The sequence below is a fragment of the Python bivittatus genome, unplaced genomic scaffold (genome assembly GCF_059951505.1).
Source record: "Python bivittatus isolate LINGU-HERP-01145 unplaced genomic scaffold, Pbiv_v1 ctg000220_np1212, whole genome shotgun sequence".
NCBI classification, from domain to species: domain Eukaryota; kingdom Metazoa; phylum Chordata; class Lepidosauria; order Squamata; family Pythonidae; genus Python; species Python bivittatus.
Genome location: NW_028277048.1, coordinates 42,760,536 through 42,773,064, shown reverse-complemented (window position 1 = coordinate 42,773,064; position 12,529 = coordinate 42,760,536). Strand labels below are relative to the sequence as shown.

Below are 12,529 nucleotides of genomic sequence, written 5' to 3'. Positions count from 1 at the left end.
AATTGGAGTATACTTAAAGTAAAACCCAACTGCGAATGATTTATCATTTTTAAGCCTCAAGAGTTTGTTCTAATATAAATGGCCTTTTATGATCTTGAATTATTACTATGTTGTTTTCAGTCAAGCAATACTTAAAGATTAGCATCTCTTATTAGTAACAAAGCATGTGGAATCTCCATTTGAATGATCAGTAAGCAGCTACTTGCTCTGTCTATACTTCTGCGACCTCAGCAACGGGTAGCATTTGGCCAACATTGCCTGGCTCAGAAACTAAGCAAAACTGGGCTGGGTTTGTACTCAGATGCAAGACCAGCAGTGAATCCCAGGGCTGCAGCCCAGATTTAGAAATTTTAAAAGTTCCTGAAGACAGCGATGGCAAATCACTCCTGTATTATTGCCAAGAAAACTGCAAGGTTGTCTGGGTAGTCATCAGGTTCTGAGCCTGTCTTAAGGCATCTTTGCCATCACAAGACAAGCTGGAAACAACTAGCAACAGCAACTGCATAGGGAGGAACTAGGATACATGATTGGACATATTCTTGACCAACTATAAGCTATAGAGCACATGTTGTTCACACACTAGAACTCCGTAAATATTCTCTTGTCCCTTTTTGTCATATCCCTTTGATCATTAAAATTAGGGAGAAACTGGATATAAACTATTAAATGAACTACTTTATGTTGGTAATATGTTAACTTTGAAATAGCACAGAGATACTCACTAGGGTGTTGTCTCGTCATCGTTGGAATACTTAAGATAACTGACTTCTTGTTGTTGTTGTTATTCTTATTCTTATTGCCTTCAAGTCAGTGTTGACTCCTGGCCTCTGCCTGGACAAGTCCCTGAAGTTTTCTTGGCAAGATTACAGAAGTGGTTTGCCATTGCCTCCTTCCTAGGGCTGAGAGAGAGGGACTGGCCCAAGGTCACCCAGCTGGCTTTGTGCCTAAAGTGGGACTAGGATTCACAATCTCCCAGTTTCTAGCCTAATGCTTTAGCCACTACACCAAACTGGCTCTCATTTATTATTTAATCCTACAATTTTTGTCTGTTAAAGGTAAAGACTCCCATTCAGTTTTTTTGGCAACAATATAGAAGTGGTTTGCAGATATTGCAGTTTTTCTTTTTTGAAAAACATGTTCTTTTCTTTGGGAGATGGATGGATGGATGGATGGATGGATGGATGGATGGATGGATGGATGGATGGATAACGTTGAAGACTCTTATTGTTTTAACAGTTTGTTCACATATTAGCCATAAATATCTGTCAACAGAGCTCTTAATTTAAAGGTCTGGATTATGTGTCCATAAATGGAGTCTCAACAGCTTGAATCAGTGTGATTCAGAACTGAATTTGGCTACATCAGATAACCCAAGGGTAGTGTAACCTATTCAACTGCTTCTCCGTGATACAAAATTTACTGCAATGGGTACCTTCCCTTCTCTTCCCTTCCTGCTGCTATTCCTTTCTTATCAATATATTTGTTACCCTTTTATCCACTCTCTCAGTTTTAATGTTAAGATTTATAAAATTTGAAAAATCCACCTTCCTTCCTTCCTTCTTTCCTTCCATCCATCCCCTCACCCTCCTTCCTCATTTTTACTTCAGGAAATCACCAAACGGGAAGCAGCGAGTAGGCAGTTAAGCTGTATTCAGCTGCCTGTCGACTCGTCGGTGGTATGTAAGACCTGGCATGAACACCACAAGCTTTGTCTGACAGTTCTCTCTCCTCCAATCTCTCTATCTCTGTGCCCATCTTTCTCCCTCTCTGTGTTGTGAGCACTCACATCATTGCCACTGTTCTCATTATGATAGATGTTTGGTTATGAATTTGTTCTCATTGTCAAGTTGACCTTGATTTTAAGTCTCTTCCTTCTTTGAGGGAATTAAGAGGGTGTCTCTCCGATAAATGAAAACCTCTTCTAGACTTCTACTTGTTAAGATTCTTCTTTTTAAACTTCAGGGCCCCTGCCAGCATTTCCAAAGGGGGAAGATCTTGAAGTGAACTTCCCACCACCTAGAAGCTTAGCAGCGTGCCTTGGCACATCATAGATGAGCAGAAACACATGCTGCTTGCTCTAACTTTGTGTGTAGCTCTTGGATTTGGCTGAGCCAGGATAATTGATTGTTGCTTGAATCTATCATATTAATACACATTCCTGAACACTGATTTTAATGGATATAGGTTTATGTTTCTAATTTTTGGAGACAGAGCATTATTATTTCAGCTGGCTCAGTTATATTATTATCAACAGCAAAGGAGTATGAACTTAGGCCCAGAAACAATTCAGGTCAATAAGAAATTTGCCCATATGCTCAAAGTGAATTCTAAGAAAATATAAACCATATTGTTGGCAAGTCATAATCTCCATTGTAGACATACCTTACAAATTGTCACTTAACCCTTTTGCATGCCAAGGCCAACTCTCTTTTAAAAAAGAGAAAAGGAGAGAGAGACAGAGACACTAGGAAAACTCATCAAAGACAGACGGGACCTAAAATCAAGCATGCTTTGTGGATGCTCATATGTGAGAAGACTCTGTCCTAAAAAAGGCCATTCTAGAATTGAGGCAGCTACTGACAGCATTAAAAAAAAAAAAAAATCTGATTCATTTAGTTTATCTGGGCATACCACCAGAGGCCTTGGGGAAATTTTTCTTGAGTTTTCTCTAGGAGAGGTCAGAATTTCTCTAGGAGAGGTCAATAAAAAGAGGAACACTTCTTTCTTAACGGATGTCTAAAATGTTGGTAGAATATTGTTACAGCCTTTTAAAAATAAAGCAAACAAAGGACAACACTCATGCATGTGTCAGATATTGCCGTCATGCAAATCTACTACCCTGCCTTAAATCTGTGAAATCAGCACATCACAAATTCTGCCATCTTTGTCATTGCCTACTCCCACTATAAGTCTGTCCTTCCCTATTTTTCTCAGTTTCTGTCTAGTATTAGAAGTGGTGGTTTTTGTTTAGATCCAGGGTCCTTTCTTTGACAACCCAGGCTTCTTTAACCTGGTGCTTTCCAGAGGTATTGGAACTACAACATCTTCTGGCCAGCATGATCTGTACTTCTGGAGAGCACCAAAGTCAGGACAGCTGTAATAGCCATAGGCTGCCTTCCTACATGCTGGCCCGTTTCCTGCAGTTCATGGCACATCTCATGCTTTTCATGAACAAACTATACCTTTGCTCACCTAATGCCTTTTTCATTCAGAAAGGCAAACTAGGAGTGAAAAAACAGGTAATTTCTTTGGGAGCCCAAGTGGGTAAGGCTTGCCTGTAGTAAACTTAGTGCTTAGCATTTTCAAGTTGCTGTTGGGTTCTATGGCAGGATGCTGTATTCTAAAGGAAAAAAATGGGTTTGGTACTAAAGGGTGGGAGGATAAAATAATGGCAGTTATATTAAATCTCACATCAGCCAAACTGTCACCTAACAACTAAAAAACTTGTTTGGAACACAAACTAAAAAACAAAAAAAACCATATTAAATTCCATTTCTGCCAATTGCAATGTTATTGGAAGGCTTTTAATGCAGACTCCCTTTTTATTTTAAAGTAAGGATGGTTTCACTAACCAGTGTCATTAATGCTTTTTGGAGCTTTTTAACGAGCTTTAGCTTCAAACATTTGTGAAGATATTGCTTACAATGTGCACCAAGCATCATTTTACATAATGCTTACATCTGCATTTTCAACAACACTATAAAGACACAGGTCTGCACAGGCATTTTTCTCACATTCACATGATCCTTTTTAAATCAGATTTGAACTGCAGGAAAAGTTGGCTGACAAAACATAGTTGTCCATGTGGTCATCCTAAATTCGTCAAGCTTCAAGCCAATCCACTACCCATTGGACTGCGTAGGTTTTGAAGCATATGAACAGAAATGATCTTTTGGGGATATTTAATTAAGATTGCAGTTTATCTTATTAATCATTTATTATTGAGAAAATGAGCTCAAATGCATTGTCTGAATAAAGAGAAATAGGCAGCTATTTTACAACAGCATTATTAATTCATTTCTCAAGAGACCATTTCCATTGTGACTCTTAAGCAATACAAAATAAATAAAGACCATCCTTTACATTGGATTAAATTCTTTTGGTATAAGGGATCTGTTAATCATGAAAGATTGAAATGCTACACTTAAATTAATAGGCATTTGGGCAACCATGAAGAGAAAATTACTTTATCTTTTTTTACATTATGCTTCTTACAGTATTTTATGAAGAAACATGGGTAAGACCTAACCAAATTACTAATGAATTAATCCATGAATTGCAGATGTGAATGGATTACTGCTTCTAGCCTTATTTCAGCATTCAAAGAAGCAGATGATTTCTAATATATTTATTTGGAAAATATCCAAAGGAGGTGACATCAGCTTAACTCTGAGTCACAACAAAAATCTAGTTGCAAGTTCATCTTAGCTGAGTGTTCTGTGTTCTTCAGAGGTATTTTTTTTTAAAGGTCCCACCCACTATGAAGCCAGGCAATCAAAGATTTCTCATAACAGCTTTACTTAAACATTTAGAAACAGGATTCCTGGAAGGAGCCTGAGGATGTGCATCCTGGCCTCATTGCCTTGAGCCTGACCTCCAAGTGTTGATGGGGAAGACTGCTAGGAAGCTGCTGGGATCATGCAGTTACGGTTCACTAGACTGTCAAGTGCAAGGACGATTCCTGTCAGGTAGAGAGCTCTCTTCAAACCGTCACCTGCAGCAGCCAGAACCAAGTGGAAAAGAGCCGGGGCCACCCTGCACAGCTCATGCTCCTTCCCCATTTCGAGTTTCCAAAGGCCTGAATAGGGATGGAAAGGCGCAGGCTTTCCTATTTATGCATTCACTGTGCTTAGGTGCAAGATACATCTGTGAAAAAGGCCACAGCTTGATTGGAGAGAAATGCCTTGCAGATATGTTTATCTACATAGATGCCCAAGCACACATTTAGCTGGAAAAATAAAGGTCACTTATACTGATGATGTGACCTGGACTTTAATCAGGCAAAATTTTCAATTAATTTCAAAAGTCTGCTCTTGAACATTATCCTCCCAACCAAGCCCATTCCATTTTAAGTTTTTCTCAAGCATCCAATGCCATCCTGGTGAGCTAACGCTTTTTAGTACAGCAGCATGGATTTTGTTGTATTTTGCTGGGTTAATTACCTTTCTTTCCTGATTTGATAAGACTTTTTTTTTGTGTTATCACCTATTGATTTCCTCTGTTGACTGTCTTCATGAAGCTACCTTGGGTCAGAATTGCCAGAAAGCAGCCTTCAGTCCTTCTGGGCTATTCTATTCCTGGCTCATATAATAGGTTATTACATTACATTAAGCCATGGTTGCTTAATTGTGATTTCTTCAATAAGCCACAGTTGACTGGATTCAAATATCATAGTTAGCCATTAACCATGGCTTATAAACTACAGTGCCTATATTCACAAAACACATTAAACCAAAACCAAACCTTGCTGTGGCTTAGTGCAATGTCTTAATATGCCACCATTATCATTAGATTAGTCCAGAGATGGGCTCCAATATGGTAATAATGCTTGATCTAAAAATCTGGCCAAGAAAGGAAATGGCAGAGACAAATAAAGACAACATTGAATATTAAAGAAATTCTATTTGATAAAAAAGCCTTGCCAGTATGGTAAATGCCCATTATTTACAGGCCATTGATTCTGATTTCACTGTCAGAAGCCGAGCATCACTTTTGAGAGATACCCCTTCCATTTATCCTAATGGCTGTATGAATTAAATCAAGGGTAGGCCCAGCCCCTGAATACCACCCCCCCACACACACCCCCAAGTTCATGCCGATTTCAGAATTCATCCATCTCAACCAGATCTCTGGTTAAGCAATTTGGAGAGGTAGAAGTCAGGCTGTTTTATGAAACTGCAGTGGCTCCATGGATTGAAAAAATAGTCCCAGCCTTGTTCCTTCCAACAATTCAGATTAATGGTTCTGTATTTATAGGAATCGATCTGAAAAGTATATACAGTATATTTTGATTCAAGGCTGCATGCAATTGGCTATAATTTCTGTCTTCCATTTACCACCCCCACCATTCTTATTTAGCCAACATAAACACCCAGATATACTTTCAGATTTCTGATTAAAATTTGGGCTACTGTGATTGGGCTAAAATATTTATTTGAGTAGAAAGAATGGTAAGTGCTTGGGAATTAGGCTATGTTAGAGGTTCCTTTGAAGACCTCAGAAAATATGTTAGGAGGGGAGGGGGGTTAACCCTGGGAGTTAACTATGCTTCCAGGCCGAGTTTCTACCAGGATGAAACCAATTATTTTTGCTTCTCTCACGTCTTTAGCTGCTTTACCTGCCCTTTCCGAAAGTGTATTGCGTAGTGAAACAGATATGGAATTAAATATTTGCATGCCTCATGTTGTGGAAGGTGGTGTCCTACTGTGGCAACAGTTTCAGTGGAACAGTGAATCTTGTGTGGGGGAAGAAAGAACCCCTTTATTCAGGTGGGGAATGGCCAGCTGACTTTCCCTCCTTTTCCTGTTGGCTAAGGCACTTTGTTTTTCTCCAGGGGGACGCTACTAAATCGGATTCTGAGGGGGAACTTTTCCCCCATAGTTTGGAAGAAGAGTCTGGACTTAAGAAAAATTTTTCAAATCCAGCCTGTAAGTAATGATGTTAAGTGCTGCTGTTTTTCCTGCAAGGAAATGTGTCCATTTATAGTGTAAAATTTCATATATGTGTTTATATATCTATGAGAAGCCCTTATATCTTGCCTTGTTTTGTTTTCTTTTTCTTTTTTGTTACCATTTGATTATTTTTCTCTTGGTTCTGCTTTATTTATTTAATAAAACAGAACCAAGAGAAAAATAATCAAATGGTAACAAGAAAGAAAAAAAAAGTAATGAAATAAATAAATAAATAAATAAATAAATAAATAAATAAATAAAGGGGGGGAGGAAATGTATTATCTCACTTTAGTATGCCTTTGATTATTGATTATGTGCTGGTGTCAACTCTTAGCGACTACATACTTTTTCTCCAAGACTGACTGTCTCCAACCTGGTCCTTCAGGTCTTCCAGAGGTGCCCCCATTGCCACTGTAATTGAGTCCATCCAGTTTGCTGCTGGTCATCTTCTTCTTCTCTTTCCTTCTATCTTTCCCAGCATTAGAGCGTTCTCCAGAGTGCTGAGTCTTCACATAATGTGTCTGAATTAGTATGCCTTAGGAGGACTTAATGGACTGCAAAAATCTGATTGATCATTAGATGGCAACAAAGGGATGCAGAAACCTCTACATTTGCTACCATCTAGTGGCCCCTTCCTGAATTTTGGTAGCACAGATACAGTCCCTGTAGTAATAATAATGGATACTGTAGTGTGTGTGTGTGTGTGTGTGTGTGTGTGTGTGTGTGTTGAGAGCTTCAGTCAATATTACATGATTTGATTAAAGATAATATGATGTAAGAAATGTCTTGAGAAAGATTCTCTTCACTGGAGGAGCTCAGCAACATTAACTGGGTGGAGAACGGGGGCAGCTCAAGCTATAAATAATTTTGAATCTGATGTATGGTTTATCATATGGTGTTAAGCTTACATTTGGGACAAAAATCTCTCCATGATAAACAGTGAAGGGGAAATATTGCTCTCAGTGTGCATTAAGAGTGAGAAATCTATGGCCTTCATAGGTTAAGTCCTGTTAAATCCTGACTCCTAAGGTAGAGAGACAATGGTAGTTGCAGTTCAGCAACAGCTGGGAGGCCACTTCTAGCACACCCCTGCTACATGTGATTGTCATCCATCTTGCATACTTTTTAGGATGCCATTAAAGGGTATAATCTGAGAGGAAGCTGGCCTTGTCAGTATCTTAAAGCAAGAGTAGGAAAACAGAGGGGTGCTATTTGTAATTCATGAGTAGACAGTAAAAGGGCCCAGAGAACTTGGAAAATGAAGGTTTGTGAGTCTCCTATTAGAAGATTGGGAGACATAAGAAAGAGGAAAGATCGAGACATGGTATGAAAGTTGTCCTGGCCACATGGATTCATATGTCTCTGCCTATATAGGGTATGATATGAATGTCTTGTTTCTTATTTTTTCAGTGATGGCTCTTTGTGATCACCCAGAGCTAAAGAAGAGCTTGACTCCCCCACTTATCATTCACACAGCTGCTACACCCATGCCCTTGCCAAAAAGTGCCATCTATGGAGAAGTGGCTCAGGATTATGATTCCCGAAGAGCTAGCGGCATCTCCATGGATCCTAATACATTTGATCTCAAATCCCCGGTATGTGGCTCACCTTCTCCCTTGTAGCCTTTGCTTCTTGCCTTTACTCCCAGTTTGCCAGCATCTTTTAATTAATTTATTCCACCAGTTGGATGTCTTGGGGCATTATTAATTTTGTTCAGGCCCCAAATGGTTATTGCTTCTGGCGTTCAGTTGATATTCTTGGCTTTCTCACTTGCTTCACTTCAGGTCAGCACCCGGAGCTCTCCACATGGCCCATGGAGTACAGGAAGTAGCTGGAACAGCCGCAGGTCGAGCTGGAACAGCATCGGGCGGGCACCTAGCTTGAAACGCCGCACAAACCAGAGCAGTGAGCATAAATCGCTTTTGTCAGGGGATGGAAAGCAGAGTTCGGAGGAAGGGGAAAGCTCAGATGAAGAACAATCCAGCCGGACTGGGAGCGTTAACGGCTCTATACCTCACCGCATGGAGTCATTAGAAACCAAAGGCTCCTTTGACTTCCAAGATACCCTGCAGGTGCCTTCTCTCTACCGGACCAGCAGCATCCATAGTAGCCACAGCACTACAACAGAGCGCCAAGACTACAATGGCAAAACAACCCCAAGAGTCTTGATTCAGCAGCTTCATTTGGATGATCCGCTCCCAGAATGTGATGATTTGGACGATGAGGGCAACTTAGTAAGTGAGAGCCAGATTACCTGGCACCGTTTTGCTTCTGTTTTGATTTTTTTTTTCTGTAGAAGAGAGTAAAACGTTCTGATCCTTGTTACTTTGCAGGAACATAACATTTCATTCCAATATACTCTTAACTATTGGGCACTGACATATTTATTCATTAATAAATAACCCAAGTGTGTATGCTAGAGAAATCACAGTTGTCATAACTTTAACATGCCCATAAGAAATTATGTCATCATATCATATCATATCATATCATATCATATCATATCATATCATATCATATCATATCATATCATATCATATCATATCATATGATATGGCTCAGCTAGCACAAATCCTTAAACTTAAGTGGTCATTTGGTTAAAAATATCTGTAACATCTATATGATTCCATCTTCCCTTTCCTTTTTGTTTACTCTAGCTCTCCACTCATTATCACTTGACTTGCAGATGTCATCTTCTCTAAACAATGTCTCCCATGATTTCCAGAACTTTGTCTCTGACATAACCTACTATGCAATCATAAAAGAATTCCAATTTGGACCTGCATCAAGGAGATGCTGGTGATGCCTCTGTATCCTCTCTGGCCCTCTCAGTCTTACTGTGCACTAGATATTCTAGACTTCAGTCCCCACAATCTCCAGCCGACATGGCTAAAGCATTATGGAATATTAATTCAACTCATATGCAATATATCAGCTTAGGGAAAAACTGTTGTAGAGGAGAAGAGGATGAGATAGAATCTTCACAGAACTGGTGTATGATGATAGCTAGTTCCACAAAGCCAGTATCCAAATGTTATGGATAACGACATATTAATCATCTGAGTCACATACTGTAGATCTGTGGTTAGATTTCATGCCACCATGAGCAGCCCTTATGCAAAGGAGCATGATGATTATGGAAGTATCCATGTGCTCATGAGGATCCATGATATATTCAGTTCCAAACATTGCTGACTTGGAGTGGGGATATTTTGGTATGCACCATCCTATGAATGTTTGTGAAGATTCTTCTTGGATATATTTGGCAGCTGGCCAAATAAATAAGTAAATAAGTGCTATGGCTTGCAAGAAAGAGGATAATCAGCTGGACATTCTGAGATTTCATACATACAGACACACATGTACACATACATGCACAAACACCCACAATACATAGATACATTACAGACATAGAAAAAGTGCTGTTGTGTATCACATTTTAACACATTCCCCTCATTTTCTGTTGCTCTTTTCTGCTTTCAGCTGAAGGTAAGAAGAAAGGAGAAAGGCATATTAGCCACTGCATTGACCTAGCAGGGAACAACCATTATCTGCCTTAACTCCAGTTGGGAGATTGAAAGAGAAGGATATAATTTTTATAACCAGAGCTAGCCCTGGTTACTGTACACCCTGAGCAAAGGATAAGATAATCCCATTCCAGAAGAGCTACCTATATTGGTTGTTGAATCTTGTTTCACCACAGGACAACATCTTCTACAACAGCTGACAGTTAAGGCCAGCCTAGAGCCACAGATTGGAGCTGAGACAGCCATGTCACTCTACAGGGCAGCTGGTCCTGATGTTGTCCACCGCAAATCTTTTTTGTTTAGGGGTTAGAGGTATGGAGAGAATGCCCAGCCTTCCCCCAATCTTCCTTTTTACATCAGAACAGGAAGAAGGAGAACAAACTTAGGCTTCATTAGCCTAAGAATCTGTGGTCTTCATACAGTAATTAGATAGCTAGCTAGATGATGTCAGAGGCACCAGCAGTAACTTGCATGCCTTCAGCAAGGTATTCTTCACACAAAAAGAGAAAAAGGTAAGGGTGTTTTAGCCTTTTTTCAAAGACAGAGTTATATAGTCTCCTTAGTTTCAAATGGGTGATTTCTGCTTCCATTAACTGTCATTAAGATTCCTAAGGAAGGGCAGAAATTGGCCTGTTCATCTCATGGGGCCACAGTAAACTTTGTATTAATTTCAATACAAAAAGGCAGTACTCTCATTAATGATGTTTTCTTCTGGGCCAGTAAGAAGCCATTTAGGAAATGCTAGTTAACATCAGCAAGTATGGAACTAAAAACAAGCGGAAAAAAGTCACTGGCAGTTTGGAGCTGATTAGATAGGTAAGGCTATATTAGCTCTACTTGACAGCAAGACCCTGCAGTTTGTAGTGGGACCCTTGAAAATTCCAGTGCTGCTCAAGACAACAGAAAAACCAACAGAGATGGTTATAAAGAAGCAGACTGCAAGACAGAAACCTGGAGCTTCAACTTGATCAAGGGCAATTAGAGAGATTATATGTGGCACCCATTAGGAAGGAACTTAGTCTTTGGTCACCCAGAAGATGTGGAATGTAACTACTCAAATAACAATCTGCAGAAATCCTCCCTTTTGTAGCCCTGGCTCCTGGAAGGTCAAATGAGGACTCTTGCCACTACATTTCTCAAAACTCCAGTGGAAAAGCATGATGTAAATGTCCACTCCTATTAAAAACAAATTCTAGCCAAGCAGCTATGTAAGTCCAAAGGAACAAAAATAGCAAGTCTTCTGGCTCCTTAAGGAATAGCAAATTTATTATGAGCTTCTTACAGGCAAGAGCCTTATTCAAGATGCAGCAATAAAGAAAGTGTATGTGTGTATAACTCTCTCTCTCTGTATAGTACACACATGCACACACACAAGCATCCAGTTGGTGGAGGAAATGTTTGCAACAGGGGATTGTAATATGAATGCACAGCTGCATCAAGGAAAGATGCTGTGTATGAATCAGCATATTGAAGTAAAGAAAATTCAGTCGCAAAGGGTCAAAGCAAGGCTATCAGCCGTTCCAAGCTGTAGTTCAATTTGCGTGACACCATCTTGTTAGACAATGATAGTGAATTAATCAGCCTCAACAACAATTAAGGCTTGTTGAAACTGTATCCAGTCTGTCAAACTCCAATTCTGCAATGTCACATTTAAAAATGGTGAAGTGAGCAGGAATACCAACTTTGACTTGAGAAAGTGAATGGGCTGGAAGACTGAGGGCCAAACTAGATATGGCATTAATTATGCAAACACACTTTCATGCTTTTGTTAGGTAAATATAGACTAAGGGGAATATCAAGGAAGGACTACGTTGGTAACTAAAGTACAGTAAAAGACACCATTCAAAGACTGTTCAGGCTTCCCTTCATTTCCTGTTTACATATCTGTTTTTTTTTATCTTACTTGTCTTCATCTATTTTAATACTGTAGCTCTATAGTAAGTTCTGTTTGTCTTCCATGAACCATTATAAATGGGTATTCATGATAGTTGATAGCATTCATCATTTTGGAGTTTGATTTGGGGTGAACCTTGATTGTGTAGCTGATTTTAGACTTGCATGTTGCCCAACTAATTAAGACAGGATTTGCAGCATGGTTCCAACAGCGCCCCCATCACCGCTGTAACTGAGTCAATCCACGTTGCTGCTGATTGTCCTCTTCTACTCTTTCCTTCCATCTTTCCATGCATTACAGCCTTCTCCAGAGAGCTGGGTCTTTGCATAATGTGTCCAAAGTAGGATAAATTGAGCCTGGTCATTTGTGCCTCAAGTGAGAACTCTGTGTTGAGTTGTTCAATGATCCATTGCTTTATTTATTTGGCTGTCCATGTT

At 39.6% G+C, this 12,529-nt stretch overlaps 1 protein-coding gene across 8 annotated transcripts in view; it reads left to right on the top strand.

The window, feature by feature from the left end:
* The window catches only part of CACNA1G (calcium voltage-gated channel subunit alpha1 G), a 208,070-nt gene that overhangs the window by 91,340 nt on the left and 104,201 nt on the right, over positions 1-12,529 (top strand). For all 8 annotated transcript variants that reach the window (XM_088138459.1, XM_088138463.1, XM_088138462.1 and 5 more), the window contains exons 13-15: positions 6,554-6,647; positions 8,082-8,266; positions 8,456-8,905. In XM_088138459.1, the coding sequence (XP_087994585.1) occupies positions 6,554-6,647; positions 8,082-8,266; positions 8,456-8,905 (729 nt within the window). The remainder of the gene's footprint in view (positions 1-6,553; positions 6,648-8,081; positions 8,267-8,455; positions 8,906-12,529) is intronic.